The sequence below is a fragment of the Miscanthus floridulus genome, chromosome 8, assembly GCF_019320115.1.
Source record: "Miscanthus floridulus cultivar M001 chromosome 8, ASM1932011v1, whole genome shotgun sequence".
In the NCBI taxonomy this organism is placed as follows: Eukaryota; Viridiplantae; Streptophyta; class Magnoliopsida; order Poales; family Poaceae; genus Miscanthus; species Miscanthus floridulus.
In genome coordinates, this window is record NC_089587.1 from 224,849,386 (window position 1) to 224,873,984 (window position 24,599).

General features: G+C 45.8%; 3 protein-coding genes across 6 annotated transcripts; all 3 read left to right on the forward strand.

Annotated features, from left to right (window-relative positions):
• The first annotated feature begins 3,942 nt into the window (after positions 1-3,942).
• On the forward strand, positions 3,943-5,810 carry LOC136478329 (F-box protein PP2-B10-like). Its single transcript, XM_066476735.1, has 3 exons — positions 3,943-4,428; positions 4,538-4,656; positions 5,096-5,810. The coding sequence occupies exons 1-3, from the start codon at positions 4,135-4,137 to the stop codon at positions 5,532-5,534; spliced, it is 852 nt and encodes a 283-aa protein (XP_066332832.1). The 5' UTR covers positions 3,943-4,134; the 3' UTR covers positions 5,535-5,810.
• A 380-nt stretch (positions 5,811-6,190) lies between these two features.
• On the forward strand, positions 6,191-9,801 carry LOC136475170 (protein MAIN-LIKE 1-like). 4 transcript variants are annotated; one of them, XM_066472726.1, is made up of 9 exons: positions 6,191-6,287; positions 7,129-7,389; positions 7,468-7,664; positions 8,195-8,323; positions 8,405-8,439; positions 8,559-8,621; positions 8,690-8,984; positions 9,070-9,162; positions 9,250-9,801. In XM_066472726.1, exons 1-4 carry the CDS (start codon positions 6,211-6,213, stop codon positions 8,248-8,250), a joined length of 591 nt encoding a protein of 196 aa, XP_066328823.1. In that variant the 5' UTR covers positions 6,191-6,210; the 3' UTR covers positions 8,251-8,323; positions 8,405-8,439; positions 8,559-8,621; positions 8,690-8,984; positions 9,070-9,162; positions 9,250-9,801. The 4 variants fall into 4 exon arrangements, with proteins under 4 accessions (XP_066328823.1, XP_066328822.1, XP_066328821.1 ...); XM_066472725.1 differs by having other exon boundaries at positions 8,405-8,621; XM_066472724.1 differs by having other exon boundaries at positions 8,405-8,984.
• Positions 9,802-22,295: 12,494 nt separating this feature from the next.
• On the forward strand, positions 22,296-24,283 carry LOC136470721 (uncharacterized). Its single transcript, XM_066468467.1, has 3 exons — positions 22,296-23,063; positions 23,741-23,826; positions 24,067-24,283. The coding sequence occupies exons 1-3, from the start codon at positions 22,296-22,298 to the stop codon at positions 24,281-24,283; spliced, it is 1,071 nt and encodes a 356-aa protein (XP_066324564.1).
• The last annotated feature ends 316 nt before the right edge of the window (positions 24,284-24,599 follow it).

The following is a 24,599-nucleotide window of genomic DNA, read 5'->3' on the forward strand; positions in this document are numbered from 1 at the left end:
CTGCGAGCATGGGGAGAAGACCCAGGTGATATCACAAGGATTCTTCTAACCGTAGTAATTGATTCTCTTGCTCGACAAGGTGCTAAGATGGGAGACACAATCGCCCTATGCACAAGACTTCTTCTAGCCGCTCAGATCTTCAGAGCAAAAGGATAGACCATGGAGGGTCTAGTGGAGTCGAGAGCACTCGAGGAGGCAGGTAGAGGAGAAACATGGCTGAATTGTTGAGTTGCTCTCTCTAGGGTCGGATAGCCATTTTATAGCCGGCCCAGGAAGATGAATCCAAGTGCCGTGAAGCAGTGACGCTTTTGTAAAAAGTTTTGAGGCATAGGATCATAAGTGGACGCAAGCGGCGACAAACAGTGGACCCCAGATCAAGGTTCTCTACCCGTGACTGTGGACCAATCAGGGATACAGATATGATAATGTTGGAATAAAATTACTTTTATCCCAAAATTGGGGGGCATGTGTTTACACCAAAATTTGGAAGAAGGGTCGCAGGGACTCGAAAGCTCCCAAGATCATGCCATCAAGGAATCAATTGCGTGCAGATCGGAACTAGCTGATTCGGATGCAAAAACTGGAATCGGCTTCTTCAGATAGCGCCAGCGGATAACGACAAAGGCTACGTTCGGCGCCAGGACGAAACATGTTGGACTCCACAAAAAAGGAAAGATTAGAGTCCAAGTTATCTTAAATTAGGAATATTTTTTTTATGGTCAAAAATTGTGATGAGTCGTGCTTAGACAGGAGTCATGTGCAGGTCCCGGGTATAAATATCAGGCCCCAGCTATTGTAAAAAAACAACAATCAATCCAATATACAAGTTGTTTACTTTTTTGGCTCCGGCCACCCCTTAGGAGTAGGAGTAGAGTAGATCTCGGCGAGTTCTTCAGCAAGTACGGCTGCATCGATCCGGTCGACCTCCACTGCTTGTTGTAAGTACCGTTATGGCTTATACCTCTGTTCGTACGGCTGCATCGATCCGGTCGACCTTCACTACGACTCTGGTATAAGTTAGTTATCAATTCTTGTCTAGTTCAAGTATGGCTGCATCGATCCGGTCGGCCCCCACTGCATGAACTAGATCAAGGTCAAGTTGTTGGCTCTATCTTAGAATGACAGTCTTTGGTAGATTCATTAAGTTACCGATATTGCTTATTGCTTTCATTATTTATCTAAATTACAGCAATATCACTCTGCGTGATTAAGATTGATCTAGATCGACCTTATATCTTGTTTAGGCCATCGTTTGTTAATCTGAAACTGATCTAATCTATACATTAAATGATGAGTTACGTTTTATCGGCTGTTTTACATCAATCTTGATCGTGCATAGCGTGCGGTTAAAGCATGTTGCGTCTTAAGTAGATTTATTGGCTAGCGAGAACCGTTCCATGGTCCGTTATTACGGCCTGTGTGATTCTGCCTCACACCCCACTATTAGTACCGTGGAGTGGGGATCATTATTTGATAGATCTATTCCTTATAAGGCATGACTTTAGCTATGCGTTATGCCTGAATCGGCTGTTTTAGCCGATATCGAGTGCTTTCACGAACTGTTCGCATCACGAGACCATTGAAGTAAAGATAGGTTGAAAGATATGTTAGCCCCATGATCTTATTATTGTATTATGGCCTGTATAATTCTGCCTCATGCTCCATTGATATTAGTAATGAGTTAGGATCGCCGAGTCTATCGTTATTTCTACGGCCTACATGATTCTGTCTCATGCCCCACTGGTCATAGCGATAGATGAGATCTAACATGTTCGTTAGATTTATCTTTATTAAACGGTTAAATGGTGTTGAATTTGTTTCTTTATATAAAAAGGGATTTGGTTACTTGCAATCATTAGCTCAGCATAAACCGATCATTGTTGATATCTTATTGCCATTGATTAATATTTGTTTAAATAATGACATTTATCCTGAATGATAACTGATTCTTCTTATACAACCCAATGAGCTTTAACCGATTTATTCTCATGAATATATTGGAATCGACTATTTAGTCGATCTCCTTTCATATCGGCTCTCATAGCCGCACATTCGGGACTGTCTGGCAACACCGACAAGTTTTGCCCTTAATTACTGATGAACTTTATCTCCTTGTCAATTATAGGGTCAAATTGACTGGCACGTCTCAGGAGGAATGCGCAGGATCGACCATCCCTGCGCTGAAGCTAGGCGGATCTACAGCTCCATCGAGCAGACCCTTCCGGCTTGTTGCGTGTGTCCTCGGCATAGGACAAAAATTCTGTGTCGACAGGTGGGCCACGCTGGCCCAGATCCATGCCCATCCAGCCAACCCTGCGTCGGTGTACGAGGCGGGTGGGGGACCGGCGCTCCTAGCGTCGCTGAGGGCGGCGCGGGACCCTCCGTTGCCGACGGCGGCGGGGTAGGGGCCGGGGAGTGAGAGGGCACCGCCGACGGTGGAGAGGCCGCCGGATGCAGAGGAGGTGGGCGGGGAGCCGGGCTCCCCTGCACGCGACTCCCGTGCGGGCGAGGAGGAAGGGAGGGGGAGGCGCATAGGGGAGGGGAGGGTGGTGTGGAGGGGGAGGGCGCCGGCGACGCCCTAAGGCTTGGGTTGGGAAAGCCCCCTACCCAAATCCCTCCTGTTTCATATAAAAAAAAGATGGATTGAGAAATCAACTTTGTATAAGTCCATCGTGATAACGTGATTGCAGAGGTTAAAGAACTGCATTGAAACTAAGGTGTTTTCATTATGCTTGTATACGCTGTCTCCGGGCAAAAACAAATATATGGTCCCCAAGATATTCATTCAGCAATTAGGCGTTTGTCAGTAATGTTTTTTCGCATTTTCTTTGTAAAATCTTGTACCCTGTTACAGAAATTTGTTAGGGCTATGTTTGAAACTCGGGAAATTTTTTCTTGTTCTTGGTTTTTCCTAGAAATTTGAACTAATTTTATCAAATTCTTGCAATTCCTATGAAATCCGTGCGTTCCAAACAGGCGCTACTCCTTGTGGCTACAGGTGGGCCAAAATTGATGGGTGGGGACAGGGATTTGATCTGCAAACGGCTGTGTGGGCTGAAACCCTTATGGCCTTATCAGAATGGCACAAATTTTTTGTAAAGGACGGTAATAGTTTTGCCGCAATTTTTTTTAGGCAAAGAAAGAAAAAAAAGATAGTGCTAGGTCAGTTTTTTAAATGGAAGTCGGACAAAATACCACACAACTGAGGAGAGTGCCCTACTTATCTGCACAACTTTGGTACAATGACCGAACAACTAAAAACTTCACACCACTAGTTGCTCCAACTTGGTCGAAACACTCAAACCGGACACCAACTAACCACTCAACTAATGCAACTAAAAAAGTTGTTAACTCAAGCAACTAGCTCTTAGGGAACCTACAATGGTATAAATCAGTTACCGGCTCCGAGCCAACCTCTCTAATAATGCTGGCTTTTAGCTGACTATTAGACCCGCATGATCCTCTAACGTGACCTTGTAATACGTGTATGAGCCTAGTTTTTATCAAATATTAGTTTTTCTCTCTCTTCTATTAAAATATAAAAAAAATAATTAGAACAAGCTTATGAGTCAGCTGCGGCTGCCCTAGGCCTTGTTTAGATCACCTCCAAATTCCAAATTTTTTCACTCTCTCTCCATCACATCAATTTTTAGCCGCTTGCATGGAGCATTAAATGTAGGTAAAAAAAATAACTAATTGCACAGTTTAGTTGGAAATCACGAGATGAATCTTTTGAGCTTAGTTGGTCCATGATTGGACAATATTTACCAAATAAGATGAAAGCGCTACTATTCATCGGGTTGTAATTTTTTGCAATCTAAACATGCCCCTAGTAAACGCTAGAGCACAACTTAAAAAGAAAAACGCTGCTTCGACGTGTAATACATCGCAGCAGGCCGAGCCGACGCTTCTAGCGCCAAGCGCTCGACGCGTGTGCAGCGGAAATCCGCTCGGGCGATCCATTGGCGAGCACGCGTGGATCCCCTCCGATTCGAATCTGGCCTGCTGATTGGACATTCGCCCGAAGCGTCTGTCAACGTCGAGACTGTCCCCCCGCCTTGTGTTGATCCCCACATCGCTCGCTCCCCAATCGCATCGAATCGACCGACAGCGGAAGAGGGCGCGGGGGAATCGATGGAGTCGACGCCGACGGCGCCCGCCCGCTGCGAGATCGCGCGCCTGCCGGATGACCTCCTGTCGGCGACGCTCGCGCGGACCGGGCCGCGGGACGCCTGCCGCGCCGCTGCGGTCTCGCCGGCCTTTCGCGCCGCGGCCGACGCCGACGCCGTCTGGTCCAGCCTCCTGCCGCGCCACCTGCCCCCGCTCGCCGACGGGGAGCACCCCGCCGATCCGCTGCCCACCAAGAAGCAGCTCTTCATGCGACTCTCCGACCCCGGCAGCCCCGTCCTCCTCGCCGACCGCCTCACGGTAATCGCCAATCGGACTCCGCTCCTGTTTACGTCTTAATAAGTACTGTAGCTCTGTAAGGTGTTCGGTCGGTGGACTTGATTGATCGGTTGTTATGGTGCCGTTGCAGAGCATGTGGTTGGACAGGGCGACCGGCGCCAGGTGCTACATGCTGTCCGCCAGGAAGCTGGGCATTGCTTGGGGCGATACGCCGCAGTACTGGCGCTGGATCCCCATCAACCTCTACAGGTTTGCATGCTATATATCTCTCTCACAAATCACATGTATGTCGCTTTCCATTTCTGAAATTCTGAAACGCACTGTCAGTCGCTCACAAATCACATGTAGTATGTCAGCTTTCCATTTCTGAAATTCTGAAACGCGCTGTCAGTAGGCTTTTAGTTCGCTAGTGCTCCCTTCAGTGTTAAGTGCTTGCCTTTTTTTTTCAAATTTGCATGGAGAGAGAGCATGGGGCATGGCCATGTACTTCTGTAGTTCTGCTAAGTTTGTGTTGCTGAACTGCACTGTCCACGCTTTTCTTCCAGCCAATACTTTTTGGATAATTGCTTTGGTTGATACAAATTAAGGTAGTTGAAGAAGCTTGGCTTATGCCATTCCATAGAAGAATCACTTGTTTGCATCCACGGCTTTAGCCAACAAAGATGTTGTTGCTAATAATCTGTAACAGAATCTCGGAAGCTGCTGAACTCCGGCATGTCTGGTGGCTGGAAATACGCGGCGAGATTGACAGCAAGATGCTCTCCCGGCACACAACATATAGCGCTTACATCGTGTTCAGTCTAGCTCAGAGGCGCCTCGGGCTTTATTACACATGCAAGGAGGCGTCCGTCAGCCTCGGAGGAAGCAGCAGGTCGACACGCCGCGTCTGCCTCGACGTTGGCCACGACCGCGCGGATACATGGCCGTCGTTGCGCGGTGACCTTCCTGAAGACACACTCTTCCCTCGAGTGAGAGGTGATGGCTGGATGGAGGTGGAGGTGGGCGAGTTCTGCAGCGGGGAAGGCGACGATGGTGAGGTTTCCTTCAGCCTTATGGAGACGTCAGTCATTAAGAGTGGCCTTGTTGTCCTGGGCATTGAGATTAGACCCAAGGAACAAGGGGTTTGATGAGAACTTTGTTTGTGCGAGTAAATAATGGATTGAGAAATCAACTATGTAAAGTCGTTATTATTTGCAGCGGTGTGGAGCTAGCTGATCACATGATTGTCGAGGTTAAGAACTACTAGTACACCAGAACTAAGGTGTTTCTATTATGTTTGTCTACGCTTTGTCTCGCCGCCAAAACAAATGTAAATAGTCATGGTCTGCGAGATATTCATTGAGCAATTAGCCGTTTGCCATTGATGTTTTTACACATTTTCTTTCAACAATGTGTAGCGTTGCAGTAACTTGTTAGCAACCAATGCGTCTCCAGCACAATAATTAGCATATGCTTACAGGCGCCGCTCAATGGTTGCAATGGAGATTTTTTTTATTTATTTTTAACACTTTTTGTAAACTAATTTTAAATCTAACATTGTTTGTTTTTATTTTTCAAAACTAACACTTTTAGCCGCGCCTATTGCCATGGCGCGGCGAAACGCTTGTGCCGCATCATGCATGGTGGCGCGGCGGGAGGATGACGTGGCGACGACCGGGGTTGTTGACCAGTGACGTGGCAGGGTCTGCCGCGCCACCGATATTGGCGCGGCAGGACCAGATAAATAACGCCCGCGAGCCGCCCTCCCTCCCGCCTGCCCGTGAGCCGCCCGCCCTCCCTCTTGCCTGCAGCGCCGCCGCCGCCATGCCTGCACGCTGCCCGCTGCGCCACGCACGCCGGCGCGACACGGACGCCCGCACTGTAGTTCAATCCTCGCTGAGGTAAAATTTGGTGCCTATTTCTTCATAATCAAAACCCTCGTACCTTCACTACCCCTTTATATTAATCGTTAGCCATTAGATTGAGAGATTCTTTTAAAATATACTTTAGCCGTTAATTTATCTTACATTGTATTATTATTTATATACTTTAATTGTTAATTTTCTTACAATGTATTATTAATTATAGCGAAAACAAATGTCTAATTAAAAGACACATGAAATATAAATCTATTTATGTGTTTTTTGTGCACTAGACATACATATATATAGCGACAAATTTGGTTGGTTGAGTTTTTATGATTTAAATTGTTATATGTTTGTTTTCTTACATGGAAATATTAATCCAAATGATCATTTTACTCAAGCATATATTGAAAGCACTATAACCTCCAAAATCATGCACAACATCGTCGATATCGTACTGCTATGAGTCCATCATAGCATTGTGCGAAAAAAGTAGACAGCTTGTATTTTTAGACATATTAGCATAGAGTATAGGACTAAGTATGACACACATGATAGTTTTCAATCAATTCATCTTATGCTGGGCTACTCATCCCTAGGTTGAAATTATAATGAGCTGCTCTAGTAGATGCAGACAAGCTATTGTAATAATTTAATAAGAAACACCGGTGGACAACAGGTCCTTACATAGAAGTTGCTTATTTTTCTAGTAAAGTTGTTTCATATGTCTGTTAATCTTACTTTGAATATATACATGTGCTTTTATATTGTGTTCGTATTGCATAACAAGTAGTTCAAATTTTGCAATGCTACGTAATATTAATTTGAATATTGTTAATTTGAATACTCTAACCCTTTGTTTATCAATTTGTAACAGGATGGCCTCTCCCACGCAGCACCTGTTTTATCCCCTTCTTGAGGTGGAATACGACGACCAGCACCAAGCACACATCTTGAGTGACACCAACACAGAGGTGATCTTGCCTCCTTTGAGGCTCCGCACGCACACCAGGGTGCACCAGTGGGACGAGCGTTACACGCCGTACATATGGCGTGCCGGCTTTCTCGAGCTTGTCCGTGTTGTCAACTACGGTCTTCCGCCCCTTGACCCAGCACTACTTACTGCAGCTGTAGACAGGTGCGAGTGTCTTCTTTGTACGTAAACATTCTTATAACAAATTTGAGGCAACTAACAGTCGTTCTATTCTTATAACAGGTGGAGGCCTGAGACCCACACGTTCCACCTACCTTACGGCGAGATGACCTTGACCATGCTGGACGTGAAGGCTATCTTTGGCCTTCGGTTGGAGGGACTTCCAGTGATAGGTATAGTTGACAACGATCACTGGAGGGAGCTGGCGGCTCAGTTCACTGGCTTTCTTCCACCAGACGACGAGGTTTCCAAGAAAAAAAGTGAGCAATTCAAGCCTATTTAATACTTGCGTTGCTTTCCTGCAGCCATCGAGTCTCATTTTCTTTGGTGAATTTCAAGAAAAGTTCTGGTGTTTCGTCATCCTGGATCACAGAGCGCTTTGATTACTTGGACTCATAGGCTGATGAGGCTCAGATCGACAGGTTCGCTAGAGTGTGGCTCTGGCACTTCATTGGTGCTTTCCTCTTCCCAGACGCCTCGAGCAACACCATCAGCTGGATCTTTCTTGATATACTACGCTAGCCGTGAGAGAACATAGCGGCATACAGCTGGGGCAACGCAGTCCTGGCATGGACGTATCGATAGCTATGTGTTGTCTGCCGTCGCACCTCAGGGTATGCGAACCTTGGGGTTGCTCCTACCTACTCTAGGTTTGGTGTTGGGAACGATAGCCCGTTGGGAGGCCCCTTAATACTGGTTTACCGATAAGTACTTCGGTTCACTATATTCTTCGAGGCAGTTACATATGATTAAATTATTAATGGCTAATTCATTATCGTGTTCAATGCAGCATTGGAACGGGCAGGATACACTCCCTACAGCTCTGTATATCTGGACGGAAGCTGAGTTAGTTAGAGGGAATGCGAGGCACAAGTACAGGGAGTACACGGACGGTCTCGACGCCCTGACACAGCACCAGGTTACGCTCTCTTTACTATCATACATGTGTCTTGTTCGATGTACACTATATCACAACCTAACTCAATTACGAAATGTTTAGGTGCATTGGTGTCCTTGGGATGCTCCGGAGCTCGAGTACTATCTCAGTCCTATCTCAGTCCTATCACTAGGGATGAGTCAGACGAGTATCGCTGCAACGTCCCTCTTATTTTCTTCCACGTGGTCGAGATTCACTTACCCATCAGGGTTTGCAGGCAGTTTGGAAGAATGACAGGCTACCCACCACCACTTTACTCCACCAACCAAGAATTGCACGGGTGCATTATCGATTAATAACAAAGCCACAATTCAGAGGTATGGTACAACTAACATCGTTTTGTTGCAGGTATGACCGCAGGAAGAGGTACAAGACCAAGGATTGGCGCGTGACACACAACGCGTACATCCACTTGTGGTAGAGTAGGGAATGATAGCCGGTCCATGCGGGTCCCCCACACGACCAGCACACCTTCGATGAGTACCTGCGGTGGCTTCACAGGTCTACGAGGACACATATCAAGCCCCCGTACACTAAGGAGGTGATTGACGAGGACTCAGAGGAAGATGTGATTGAAGATGTGTATGACGTTGCCACTAGGGATGACACACAACTATAGAGAGCCCCGCTTCAAAGATACACGGTAAGATACTCGAATGGTACAATTTGTTATCCATTTGATATTAAGTATGTGTACTAAAACTGTCTAACCGTGTTTCTGTACCCAGGCGACACAATTGTCAATGATGTCCAATGAAGCAGCGTTTTGGCTTCACGAGTCTAGAGGACAGGGGCCAGGCGTTCTCGAGGATTTTGTGGAGGTAAACATAAACTTGTCTGTTCCGAAAATGTTTCTTTAGTGTATATGTGTTTGGAAAATGCACTAACTTTAACGTCTATTTATGCAGAAGGTGAAGCGGAGCTGCAGGAAGCTAGCTCAGAAGCTAAGCTGCATGGACACTCCTTGGGTGGAACCGGCAGTCCCGGCGCGGTCGGGTGGCACGTCTTCTGGCTCTTTGAGGACACCAGCCGGCTCTTCTCAGCCGGTGACAGGTGCCACTTTCACAGTATGTACACCACCACATCATAGCGCTGGGAAGGACCCTGCAAACGAGGACGATGATGACAACAACGATGACCCCCCGGGCTTCCGCAGACAGCACCACCAGTGGGGCGATTGGCCGTAGGACGAGATCGGCATGTCTCAGCTAGGTGGTGCCCCGCTTGGTACCTGTCGGTACAAAAAGTGACCAACTAGTGAATATTTGTAGTTTTGCTGTACGTTGTGATCGGAGGTGACCTAGCACTCAATGACACAGGATTTATACTAGTTCAGGCAACATGCCCTACGTCCAGTTTGGGTCGGTCGGTGACTTTATTCCTGAGCCCAGGTGCTCGAAGTCTGTAGTGGGGTTACAAACGAGAAGGAGAAATGTGGTGTGTACGAGAGGCCTGGTCGGGTTCGACCGAAAGGGCCGAGGGTGACCGGAACTCCGCTATGAGCTAGGTGTTTAAGCGTGTGCTTGAAGGGTTGTGAGCTATCGATCTAGTGAATCTCAACTTGAAGAAGCCGACCTCCTTTGTTGGAGGGAGCGCATTCCCTTTTATAGAAGAAGGGGATGGCTTTACATGTGAGAGGGAGAGAGTACGGATGTTACTAAGCCTTGTTGCCTACGCCGACGAGGGTAGCAATGACGGTAGGCGCCCACAATACTGTTGATGTCACTGTAGAATGTTAGGTGCACATGGAAGGTTGCGTTGGCTTCTTCAGCAAGGGTGGATGTCGATACCTGCAAAATACTATTGGTATGTGAGGAGCCCTACCACGTGTACTAGGTATGGTGAATCCTGGCACCCACTATCGATGCCCAGAGGCATGTGGGGGGCTTGTTGCCGTATGGTAGCCCAATGTCGCCTACAATACTAGACACAAATATCGGCGCCTACAATACTGTTTGTGTTAGGACGGTTGAGGCGCACTGTTCCCGTAGGCGTATAGGGTATGGTCCCGGTATCATGGTTTGACTTTGTGCACTGCCTTCTCCGTTTGCCCCTGGTCCCTTTCGAGTGGGCGTCCCCGGTCGGATGGCCCCAGTCAGCCCTGGCTGCGCCAGTCGGAGAAGAGCAGTAAGCAGGCTTCCTACGGGGTCCCCGGCCGGAGTTGCGGGGTCGGAGTAGGAAGCAGCGTTTTGGGCCAGGCCTTTTCGATCGGAGAGACCGCCCGGAGGCGGCTGATGCCCAAAGCGAGTGCTCCGGTCGGAGAGGTGGGCCGAAGAAGTTGACGAGCGGGCGCTTGTTCTTTTGGGTAGACCTTCCGATCGGTGACCGGACTGTCCTTTCGGCCCATTGTGTTTTAGACTCTTGGGCCGGCCCGTTGTGCAACTGTCTCACTTTCAGATTCACTAGCCACTGCTACCCGCGCTTCGCTGCGGGTGATGTGCTTGGTATAGGAAAAATCTTGAGAAATATGGTTCATATGTCTAATATGTTTTCTCATCGGGTTGGTATGGAAGATTGGTCTCAATACTATAAATGAAGATAGGGGTTAGTTGTCATTACATGGTGCCTATTCTAGGCTAGCAAATCAATGACATGTTAGTGGAAAGAAGTATTTGATGGAGTTGGGCTCAAGCAACTAACACACTTAGATTTAAAGCACAACATTGGCTAGGATTACATTATAGGTGGAAATAGCAAAAACTACAACACAAGTACTTCTCCTAACGTGAGGGTTTATAAAAGAGTGAATTAGGATCCACTCCCCTTAGGAGAAACTACAACATATTTCATAAATCTAGAATTACACAAAAGATTACACGGTGTCGAACACTAAATTACACTGGGATTTAAAGCTACATGGTTAAGAGCAACCTAGCACAACCAAGGCTTACTCTAGAAGTCGGGATAGACAAGGGCAATGGAGAAACAACAAGATAATGATTATCCAAAACAAGGCGTATGACCAACAGATCCAGAAACAGGAGACTGAGAAGTCAAACATCATGAACCCTAAGACCAAACTAACCAACGGTAGACTTGAACTTCTTCAAAAACCAGATCCCTTATTCTTATATTACACCATCACCTCAGTAAGATGAAATGAGGACCGGATCTCGTAGCTCTGCTTTGGATTCGAGAAGGATGGGGATGAAGAAGAAGAGCAAGGACCAAGCGCATCTTATAGTGGCGAACGAAGATGGGTCGCAACGCATTGGAAGTGGAGACGGCATGGATGGGATACGCATCCAGTTCACGCTGTGGAGATACAGCCGGCCATGGCGCGCTCCCTGCTCAAGCGAGTGGAGGGGGGTAATAAAGGAGAGGAGAGAGGATTCGCTCGACGAGGAAGGCGTGCGGGTGGTCATGTCCCCAAAAGAAGAAAGAAGGGAGGGGGGGTCTGGTACGGGGACGAGGGCGAGGATCAAGAGCGGACTGGAGACCGGGAAAAGGAGAAGCGTACAGTGCACGAGGACAGCGACTGCGACACAATGTCGAGGCCATGCGAGGACAAGGTGCTAATGGGCTCGACACCGACGATGTCCGCGGGGCACGCGGTGACAGCGACCCGGCGTGCGTAGCGTGGTTGAGCTGGGCACAGTGCCTAGGACTTGACATCCACTCAGGCTTTTCTAAGCATTCCCTACTACCCAAGGCTAACTTTTCCCAGGTGTTCTTCTTTCCTTCCCTTCCTTGTCCATAATATGTGCCAAACTTTGTATGAAGTGAGATCGCAACATACATGCTTCCTCCGAAACCACCTCCTCTTATTTACTTTGAGAGAATACTATTTCATCAACCCATTGTGGATTTCTCATTCAAACACCTGAATATTTGTATCGAAAGTGGTATGGCGGTGTAACTTGGTAAAGGTACTTGGTCAACAACCTCGATACCAGCGCGTGGCGAGTAGCGTCACCATGTGGCAGCTGTTCCACAGGGAGCCCTCGGTTTCATCATAACACCATAAGCTATTAACCAGGCAACTACTACCAACTTCATGGTTGGAAGGCGGTGGGGTCATAGACCACAGAATGAGGGGAGTATTGCAAGGGAAGATTCAAACAACAAGGGTTCCCTTCATAATAAGGGTCAATGAATTCAAATCCAGCGACAGATTTGATTTAAAGAGATTCAAGTGTTCTACTAGGACATCCACAATTAATTGATACAGCGTCCTATATTATCCAATCACAATTGGTTTGCTGATATCTGAATGGCAACTTCTCTTGTAACCCACCTACCATCGCCCTTGAAAACTCTAAGCACGTTTAACGGGAATTAAGGAGGTGGATGCAATAGACACAGGGAAATAAACCAAATGCATATTCCAACGGTCTTGTACGGGTACATCATATAGGCATTTAGTCTCCCATTCATGACACAGCATTCACCTTCCCTACGACGGACGGTCTCAACAGTACAGACGAAAACAACGGCAAGAGTACATTACCGGAAGATAGCGAAAAACAGCACTACTACTACGGGTACAGCATCTCAAGGCAACTAATCTACTTGGAACTACGCATCTTCATTCCCGGGCTTGGCGGATTCTTCAACCGCCTTGGCTATGGATCTGCATCTTCTCTTGGCGATGGCTGAGAGAGAGGAATCAAGGGCTCTACTTATGACACCTTCGAAGGTGGAGGTGCTAGCGGCACTGCAACACCGGTCCTCCTTTTAGGCGGGTAGACAGGGATCCCTTCCAAGATTGGGGCATCCTGCCTTTCAGCAGACAACGTCCTCTGCTTGGCCCTGGTGATAAAATAGGCCTCCCGTAGCTGATGGACATGCCGATCTTTAGCCTCCTTCAGAGCTTCGGACATGGTAGTCTACCGGCTCTCAGTAGCTGCAGCATTGGCATGCGCCTCGACGAGCTGCGCCTGGAGGATTTGGGTGAAGATCTCAACTTCCTCCGCCTGCTGGAGGCAGATCCTTACTTCCAAGGCTTGCTGATCATACTGCTCATCCAGGGCAAGAAGGTATGCGGTCAAATACACCATGGTAGGACTATCCTCTTGTGCATCCCGCCCTTACAAAGCCTCCATGTGAGCCCTCCATGTCCTTCGATTCTTGTCCAAAGGTGGAAAGAACCGCATGGGGGTACCAGCAATGGGCTCCTCATAGATCTGGCAGAGATACCGCAAGCCTTTACGGGCCACAACCTGGTAGGTGTCGATAAAGCTAAACCCGGTTGCGGTCACACTCCAGGCTCTAGTGAGGTCAGGGAACTCCTCACTCTTCCTGATGTAGACGGTAACCTCACACCGCTCGGTGCCTTGCTCCTCATACTCACGGCCCTCATACTCGGGATGATCTTTGACTCTGAGCTTTTGCAGAGTGGCATGCAGGATTCTGGGAAAACCCTCAACGTTTAGGTAGTAACTACTAACCCAGGCTCCTACCATTTCTGGCTGTGGTTGTGAGGAAGGCTAAGCGAAAAGCTAGCTCAAAGGAAAAGCTAAGCGAGCTAAAGTGCACCGAGTGGTGGTAGCAATGGCTAAGCCAGGCTCTGCTTATAAAGGCGGAGCGGACTGTGGTCCTGACGCGGTTCACTAGGGTTCCTGCGCGGGATCACTACGAATGAATCGACCAAATTCCATGCGTTCGAGGCGAGCGACGTGCGGTGCCATTACTGAGTAGTACGACTGCAGGGCAAGGGTCCGACAAGAGCACAGAAAAGGGGTACGAGGAGACGTGGGTCACTACAGGCGTGAACCACGGGCGAACACGGAGGATGAAGCCACAGTGTAGACCTAACTCTGGAACAGGAATGAGTAGGTCATGCACAATACAACACGCGTGACACCTATGGATGGCGTATCTGCCAGCAACGCGGCACTATAATGCACAAACAGGATATGCATGAATGTAGGTCCTATACATCCTTGCACTGTTGCCAACATATAGGGAAACCGTTCTCAGCTTTTTGGCACATCGTTCTCTCCCTGTTGGCGATCAACCCCAACCACCGACCACCTCGGGAGCAACGTGCACACAAACCAAGCCGTGTCTTAGATGCATAGATGCATGTGTAAGTACAAATGTTCCTGCATGGTCGATGAATTGTTTTTATCTGATGGTAAGGAGGAGAGGCATTAAATGTGTCCACCTGCCTGACTTGTTTTTATCTGATGGTAGCATGGAGGGGAGGCATTAAATGTGTCCACCTGCTTTCGACCCACCCTGCGTAGGTGAAGATGTCAAGCACTTTTAAATTTACTGAGTGAATTTCTGGATAGCTTAGGGAATGGCCTCAGACACTGCTCGTCTCGTGCACGTAAAAATCCTACCGGTTTCCTTTTATTGTTCTCTGCGCCAGACTAAATGGTGGACTGCGCCAGGCCCAATGACCGCTCCTCCATTACAAAAGGCCTAGCCTAGCCACTTGGTACCACCACGCGGTGAGTCTCAGCTCACCTAGCCTTTCTCCCAAGCAAGCTTCTGGCTCGATCCTTCCTTGTAACCATCATCCACCAAGGATGGCAAGAGCCTGGGTTTGCAGCTATTGCCTGAACACTGAGGGTTTCCCAAAATCCTGTATGCCACCTTGCAAAAACTTAGAGTCAAGGATCGCCCCGAGTATGAGGGTCATGAGTATGAGAAACATGGTACTGAGCGATGTGAGGTCACCATCTACACTGGGAAGAGCGAGGAGTTCCTCCATATCACTGAAGCCTAGAATGTGACCGCAACCGGGTTTCACTTCGTCGACACCTACCAAGTTGTGGCCCACAAAGCCTTGCGGCATCTTTGCCAGATCTATGAAGAGCCAATTGCTCGTACCCCCATGAAGTTCTTTCCACCTTTGGAAAAGAATTGATGGGTATGGAGGGCTCGCATGGAGGCTTTGCAAGGGCGGGACGCACAAGAAGACAGCCCAACTGTGGTACATCTAGCCACGTATTTGATTGCTCTAGATGAGCAGTATGACCGACAGGCCTCGGAGCTGAGGAAGTGCCTCCGCTGAGTCGAGGAAGCCGAGATCTTCTCTAGGATGCTCAAAGTGCAACTTGCTGAGGCGCACGCCAATGTGGCAGCCATAGAAAGTCGTGAGACTGCCATGGCGGAAGCCCTGAAGGAGGCTGAAGATCGGCACACCCAGCAGTTGGAGGATGCTTATCTGGTCACAAGGGCCAAGCATAGGACGCTTGACACAGAAAAGCAGGAACCCTTGGTCTTGGAGGGAATCCCTATCCACCCACCAGAAAAAGGAGAACCGGTGTTGCAGTACCACCAGCACCTCCACCCTCAAAGGTATCAGAAGTAGAGTCCTTGCTTCCCCTCACTCAGCCACCACCACGAGAGGAGACAGATCCTTAGCCAGTGCAGAAGAAGAACCAACCGAGGCCAGGAATGAAGCCGTTTGGTCCGACGAAGTAGATGAGTTGTCCTAGGGGACATGTACCCATAGTTAGTAGTGCTTTTCATCGCCATCCTCTAGTGGTGTAATCTTTCCATTGTATTTCATCCGTAGATGTTAAGAATCGTCGGGTCGTAGGAGCCAAACGATGTGTCGAGAATGGGAGAGGGAGTGCCTATATGTTGTACTCATATAAGGGCGTTTTGGACGTGCATTTTGCTTTATCCGTTGTGTTTGTTATGTCAATTTACACTTAGACCGCATTAGACTTACTTAGGGTTCTCGAGGAAAAAAACAAACGGGTTACAAGAAAAGCAACCATTTAGATGCAAGGAGACCAGCTATGATTGGAAATGAATCGCAAAGGAGGTAACAAATTAAAGCCGCCTTTTGTCAAATTCAAGACCTCCCACTAACATAGTGTAGGCTTTCATTTTCAAGTTGTATGTTTGACCTAAGACCGCATGCAAATTAAAGCCACACGCACCGCCAGTGGCCACTCACCAGCGCTACAGTTAGAGCGATTTTATGTTGATTTATTGCCCCTTTTCTTGCAGATATTGCTTTTACCAGTCATGAGTGAAAGTAATCACCCCATGCAGACATCAATTGATATTGTGGAGCTCAACTGCTTGAGGCGTGGTCATCTTCTTGATGCCTACTTTTGGGATCGGAGGCTATGTCATGTAGACTCAGTTCTTAAAACACATGGCCATGTTTCAAAAACCAATCCAGACAACCTTGATGTTCTCTTATACACCAGACTGAAGGCATGGAAAGCTGATTTGCTTTCTAGGGATACTGAGATTGGGAAATCTTTAGGAAGTCCAAGGAAATCTTTGTTATCCAGAGAGGGCCATTTGAATGATAATGAATATAGTGTTGCTGATTCAAATTTAGAGATTTGTTTAGAGGGTCATCCTGTGGATGATGCAGAGGATCTTGACAAAGTCTACAACAAATTCAATGGAGGAAAAAAGTGGCCTATATCTGAATCTACTGATGGTTTGGAACCTGTTGAGTGGTTACCCTCACTTGCATCGATTTTTTCTAATAATATTGATTTGGCATGGACTGGGTCTTGTGATTTGCAGCATGATCTTCCACAAGCTTTCACCAAAACTGATGACAATGTATCCTTTAATTTGGACAGTCCAAACTACGACAATATAGTAACCCCTGTTAGAATTCACTCGTTTAATTCTACACTGGGGTTGCGGCAGAGAACGAACTGGATTAGCTCCAGCTTCTTTGCGTGTACCGTCATTCAAATCTGCTGAGTAGTTTGGGGGTATGACAAGCATCCTGAAGGACCCAATGCCAAATATACAAAGGGCCTGTTCTCAAAGGTCTCCTAGGGTGATAGAGAAATTAAATGTTGTTCTTGCACGCACACCCACATATATCTCATCTGCTTCAAATATGATCGATGATGGGGCATGGTTACTATTACCCCCAAATTGGATATGAAGATGTTGCCGTGGCAGTATATGATGATGAGTCCACCAGTATTATATCATATGCCATGACATCAGAAGAATATGTACAACAAGTAACACACAGACTGAATTCTAGTTTGAATTTTTCTCATCTGCCAAATACTACTGAGATCAACAGCCATGGACTTGAGGCGTCCTCACCCTCTCAACAAGACCATTTGCATTCGAAAGGAACTCATTTTAAGTTTTCCTTTGATGACGACTCACCGATTTCTCCAGATAAAACAAAGTTCTCTGTGATCTGCTATTTTGAAAAGCATTTTGCTGCGCTTAGAAAGAAATGTTGTCCCAAAGATATTGATTACATATGTTCTCTAAGTCGCTGCAAGAGATGGAATGCGTAGGGTGGAAAAAGCAATGTTTACTTTGCAAAGACGATGGATGAAAGGTTCATAATCAAACAAGTCACGAGAACAGAGTTGGAGTCTTTTGTAGAATTGACAGTTTTGACAGATAGGTTCTATGAAAGGCACATTAGCAGACCATCAAAGCAAGATTACATAGTAGGCATACGGATTCAACCAAAATTAAACACATAGAAAATAAGGCAAGGCAAAAAAATGATAACTATTCGAAGTAATTCTGGCCATTTTCAGTTATGAACAAATAATTTACACCAAATGTAAATCGAATCTACACCTAAACTAAAATAGTAAAAATAATATAATAAGATGTAATATGCTCTGCGTATATAGGAGCGAGTTGAGGTGATGTGATGGCCATGAGTCCCTGCAGAAAACGACATGCACCTGACCAAACCATAAGATTTTAAAATAGCTTCATCACTTGTATCAAGTAGTTTCCGTGCAATTCTGAGGCACTGCCAACAAAAAACATAGTTGTACATTGCAAGTTATATCCAAGACATCCCTAATAAAGTAAGAAATAATTTTCTCTTTCCAAAGAGAAGAGACTGTATAGACCTACCTCATAAGGCTCTAGTAGTTTTCCATCCACTGTCTTGTTTATGACCTTTGGAGGTCCAATCATAAATTCATATCCTTCTCTCCGCCTGCAAAGCTCGCATTGTTCTTAAGACAACCAAAAGTCACTGAATTAATGAAACTACCAAATTTAAGTTCTTACATATTCTCTATCAATATTGTGAGGTGCAGAGTGTAGCAGTTTCCCCATCTTCTACTTTCATAGCCAAATTCCTTTTGAGCTCGCAATACAACCTGTCACGGAGATTTCGGCTAGTAACGTATTTCCCCTATAATAAAGGGAACGAGAAGAAACAAATTTGTCAGTATTCTAGAAAGAGAATAAACCAAACTGTTGCATTATATTTAACATGGTATAGTATTTCACAAGTGATGTAAGGACACTATCATGGAGGGCAATCATTTACACAATTCATTAAGACATAGAAGAAATTTAGCTTAACAATAACAACTTTCGATTATTAGTTTCCTTATTGTAGTTAACAAAAACTATTGAAGGATAACAATGCCAAAGTACTTTTATGGCAAGCGTACAAAATTCCATTTTAACGTGAAAACTGAGAAAACCTTTTATCTGTAATTATGGCTTCTAGAAGGTTGACTGCACGAATCTAGAACAACGAATACAAAGTACAAGAGATCATATGGAGTAATGAGGGTATATTTTATGGATTTCCCAACTCTTTGACATAGAAGAGCATGTTAGGAAGTGATATAACATATTTTTTGTTACCATGGAGGATAGACATACCTCCCGTCCAACAAAAAGGTGATGTATTGATGGACAAAGACATTCTGACTGTTGGCTCCTCCACTTTGATAGTGGGCAATGGTGTTCCTGTAACTTTATCAGCTATAGTTTCCCCAATCTGGATAGTTCAAAGCATATAGAATCATGTTATAAGTATAAATATGAACTGGAAGATTGAATTATGAATATGAATGCACAGACACCTACCATGATACCATCCATTCCACATACAGCACAAATGTCACTAGCACTAACAGATTCAATGGGGATGCGGCTAAAGTTCTGATAAACAAAAAGCTCACCTACTTTACTAACCCTACAAGCAGCGTCTGGTGTACAAACCTGAAAAATATCTTAATCAATAGAAACTCTACTGCAATGATATGATAACAGGTGAAGAAATTTTAGTAGCAAGGCGCTCTAGTGTGCTATTACTGATATTTCTTGACTGCTCAATACCATTCTGATGTAAACTGGGATGAACTTCATGTACAATACTTCCAAAATTGATTCCAAGGACTCCACATAAGGAATGCACTTCATTTATATACTCCAGAACCTTGCAAAGACGCTCAGACAGAAAAAATGCAAACAGGGATCAAAACTGCATATAACAGACTCTTCATAAACTGCACCCATAACATTCAGAAGGTATATTTTTCTGAGTGAAATGTGACAACTTATAGATGACCAAGCATTCTTTAGCATCTGTATTAGCTCTTTCTTCTTCTGTAATGTATGCAGAAGAAGCACCTGTACTAACTCTATCGAACAGGAGCCATGCAATTAGCAATACTAATACCAAAATATTCAGAAAAACACATTTGGAAAAAAACTTCAGGAAAGCAGACAGGTAGACTCGGGATGTATACCTTATCTTTCTGAAGACTTAATAGACTTTGGAACCAATAGATGAAATAAAAACTTGACCAACAAGGAGGAACCATGTGGCACTGTATATAAGAAGAAATATGTAACCGAATTTGAGTCGAAGAGGACCCAAACCTAGGTGGTGCAGGGTTAAGCCACACCTTCCATGGATTGAGCTAGACTCAGATCCTTCAATAGATGAAATACATATAACGAGAAACTGAATCTGAAGACCCAATATATCACAATACTTTCATTTATAAAACACAAAAATATAAAAAAAACTTAACCCCAAGGGAAGACTGCCCCAACAGCATTGTTTGAGAGGTAGAAACCATAATCACTTTGGGCCAGCAAAGGGCCCCGAAGGCTGCATACAGCGAGGGGCATTTTTTAGTGCAGCATCCGGTCACAAACTCGACCGAGGAGCACCACTATTGGGCACATCTAACCACCACCCACCACACATATTTGCGCACCCACATGCAAGTCTGGGAGCCAAACTCACAACCGGTTCGTTGCACAACAGTGGACCACCAAGCTATCAGTTCGTTCACATAGAACACAATAATTTCTGACTGTATCATAACATTTGCTCACATGCATGTTGGGATTATAAGGATAAAATTCGAAATAGAATGCACCAAATGAGCTTCTAAAATGTAAGATAAAGAGATGTGGAGGCTGCTCAGGCCTCAATTAATCCCAGCAGTTCCTTTTATCTTATATATGATTCGTTTTACTCACAGACTTCCTCAAGAAATTTGAGATGAATCATAAGGCGCCAATCTCAAACAATGTTTTTAAGGCATCGCTTTGGCATCGCTTTGGCGTCGCCTAATCGGTAAGGCGCTACAGGCGGGACGACTTGGCGGACGACTCGCCTCAGATTGGTATGGCGTCCGCCTTACTACCATGGCGTCCGAAAGTCATCTATTTGGCGTCCGATTCACGCCTAATCGTGCGTGGCGGGCGCCATACAGGGGTCCATTTCTGGGTGGTGGGAAATGGCGGAAGAAAGGGCGGGGAAAAGAATGGGTGCGCGGGAGAAATAGAGCGCGGAGAGAGGAGCGCGCGGGAGAAGCGGACCTACCAGCGAGTGGGAGAGCAGGGGAAGAACCGAAAGCCACACCTCGCCTGCGCAGACGCGTTCTCCCGCGCCGCCGGGAGAAGTCACTGGCGTTGAGCTACGAGGACCAGCGTCCCATAGGGCTACGGCAGGTGCTCTGGTCCTCTGCCCGTCTACCGAGCCGCCTCCTCTGGTCTGCTACTGCTCGCCCGCGCGGACGCGTTCTCTCGTGTCGCTAGGAGAAGTCGCTGCCGCCGAGCCATGAGGACCAGCCTCCCGTGGGGCCGCAGCAGGTGCTCTGGTCCTCTGCTCGTCTGCCGAGCAGCCTCCTCTAGTCCTCCGCCGAGCCACCTCCTCTGGTCCGCCGCTGCTCTGGTCCTCTGCCTCCTCTGGTCCGCCGAGCCGACTCCTGAAGTCTTCTGTTGAGCCACCTCCTCTGCTCAGCAGGTACTGATTGATTCCTCTGCTCGTATTTTTCTACTTGCTTGTGGCCTCTTCTTTTGAGCCGGACCGGACAGCAGCATGCTTTATATTTGTTTTGCTCGATGCTTTGCTCACTTTTACTTTGTGTCTAGAATCTAGACGGCAATTTGTTTTTTATATACCAACATGTCTAGTTGTCAATTATTTAGTGTTTAGTGAACTAATGCTCAGTGCTCAGTGTTAATTAATAATTACTTTGCTTGTCGTGTTTCATAGGAGTCCATCTAAATGGCAACACAAGACACTGTAAGTCCACAAAGTGTAGGCTTAGGTACTGCTGAATATGATCCAAGGATAGATCCAAAAAGGAAGGCCAGGTCTGGTGATCCTGGGTGGAAGTATGGCTTCTGGCTAGAAATTGGCAACAGAGATTTGGTTGAGTGTATCCTCTGTGGAACTCAAGTAAAGTCTAGAATCATGAGATTGAAGGAGCATCTTGTAGGTGGATATGGAGATGCTCTCAAATGTGAGAAGACAACAACAGCAATTGCTGTTGAAATGGAAGCAGCACTAGTTCAGGGAAGAAGGAGAGCGCTAAACCTAGATGATGATGATGATGGTGTTCAAGTGGTGGAGGTTCAAAACAATGCTAATGCTACCTCTCAGTCATCTGGTACAACTGTGCAACATCCAAGTTCAGGGACAGCATCCAAAAGGAAGCAATCTGCTCTCAAATTTTCAAATCTACCACCTAGACCAAAAGAGAAAGAGAAGAAGTCAGTGATTACCATGCTTCAGAAAAAACCCAAAGAAGTGGTTGAGGAAAGGCATTCTAAGAGTGGACCTGCACAAAGCAGTGTGGAGGGAAGGATCAGGACCAAGGAAGAAAGAGATGAAGTCAATATGCATGTGGCCAATTTCTTCTATGAGTGTAGAATACCACTCAATGCTATCAACTCAAGGAGCCTTGAGATTATGTGTGAGGCCATTGGGTAGTATGGACCTGGATATAGACCTCCTAGCTACCATGAGGCGAGGATGCCGTTGCTTGGAAAGGCTGTGGAACAGGTCAACAAAATAAAGGAGAAGCATGAGGCTGCTTGGAAGCAATATGGCTGTACACTAATGTCAGATGGGTGGACAGATAGGTGGGGCCGTCACCTCATTAATTTCCTAGTCAATAGTCCAGAGGGGACTTTCTTCTTGGAGTCTGTTGATGCATCCAGTGAAGTACATGATGCTCCAATGTTGGCAGATTTACTACAGCAGAGAATTGATCTCATTGGAAGAGACAAGGTTGTTCAAGTGGTCACTAACAACGGTGCTAATTATAAGGCAGCTTGCAAGCTTCTTATGGAAAGAATTCCAACACTGTTCTGGACCCCTTGTGCAGCACACTGTTTGGACCTCATGCTAGAGGACATTGGCAAAATGAAGGAGTTTAGCAAGCCTATTGCACGTGCAAGACAAGTTACTACCTTTATTTATAGGCATGGGAGGCTTCTTGATGCAATGAGGGAGAAGACAGGAGGTAGAGATCTTGTTAGACCAGGAGTAACTCGTTTTGCTACTGCTTTCCTCACTTTGCGTAGCCTACACACTCATAAGGATGCTCTGAAATTCCTATTTGTAAGTGATGACTGGACTAAGTCCAAATTGGCAAGAACAGAAGCAGGAAAGAAAGTGCATGACACCATCCTTTCAACCGAATTTTGGAACTCAGTTGAGGACTGCCTAAGAGCATCACAGCCCCTTATTATTTTGTTGAGGATAGTTGATGGGGATGAGAGGCCAGCAATGTCAGAGGTTTAGTTTTGTATGGAATATGCAAAGAAAAAGATTAAAGAAAATTTCCCTACTAGGGGAAAGGCAGACTTGCTTAAGCGTATCTTGGCAATCATTAACAAGAGTTGGGAAGATCAAATGGATCAACCATTATATGGGGCAGCACTATATTTGAACCCAAACAAGTATTTTGACCTAAAAACAGATGATGTTATGGCTGGTAAGCTAAGGTTTGCATTTACTGAGGTTCTTTCAAAAATGGTGCCTGACCAAGATCTTCAAAACAAGATTGATGACCAAGCTTTGGAATATGAGGACTTAAGGGGTAGCTTCAGCAATAAAATTGCAATCAACAACTTCAAAACCAAGTCTCCTAGTAAGTTATTCACTGACTGTACAATCTGATTTTTTAGTTTTTCCTAATTTCTAACAAGAAAATGTTTATTTGGTCACTTGATCTAGTTGAATGGTGGCGTTCGTATGGTGGCAAAGCCATAGAGCTTCAAAGATTTGCAAAACATGTTGTTGGGCTTTGTGCTTCGGCTTCAGGTTGTGAGCGTTGTTGGAGCACATTTGAGTCAGTAAGTAATCTGTCAATTACATAAGTACTCAATTATCCTAGTTCAAGGAATAAATAAAATCTACTATCTATTAATGCTTGCTAAATATTTCTTTTGTTTGCATTTTTACCATTGCAGATTCATACTAAGAAAAGAAACAGGTTAGAGCATAAAAGGCTTAATGATTTGGTCTATGTTCAGTACAACCGAAAGATGGCAGTGAGGTTTCAAAAGCGACATGAGAAAGGAGCAGGCCGCTTTGATCCTTTGTGTTTGGAAGACTTTGATTGGAACAATGAATGAGTTGATGTGGATGCGGAACCAGTCCATAATGGTCGTGGACTTGAAATTACATGGGATCAAGTTGATGAGGCTGTTGGTGCATCCCAAATGTATCATGGTCGTAATTTCCCTAGGGCAGCCCGTGGCGATGCAACTAATATTGATAGAACTTATACTCGTAGGCGATCTGCAGCAGCTACTGCCCCAATTAGGAGGACTTATGAACCACAGGAGGATGAAGACATGGAAGATGATAACTCTGATGAAGCATATCTGGTTGATGATGTGGAAGTTGATGACTATGGTGAAATTGCACCTATTGTTGCTGACGAAAGTGATCAAGCTGCTGGTGGTGGTGGCAATTCAGATCCTTTTGTGATGGAGGATGACTTCTATTGACTTAATGATGCTTGAGAGTTGTGAGAGTATTTGTACCAGACTATTTATGCACTAGTATTGTAGTATTGTGGAATGTGCTCACTGAGCACTCCAGTTATCTAGTTTAGTGGACTATTGTTGAACTACTTGTGTAATGGTTTTATTTGTGGCAGTGTGCTTATCTACTCGTTAATCTTTACCTGTCCCTCAACTAATTTCTTTTTTTGCTGGTGCCATATTCCTTATGAAATACCTAGGTACTAACCTGAATTGTCTCTCCATTGCAGTGTATTGTTGGATGCACACTTGTGGTTGCGGGCTACACAGGAGAGGACAA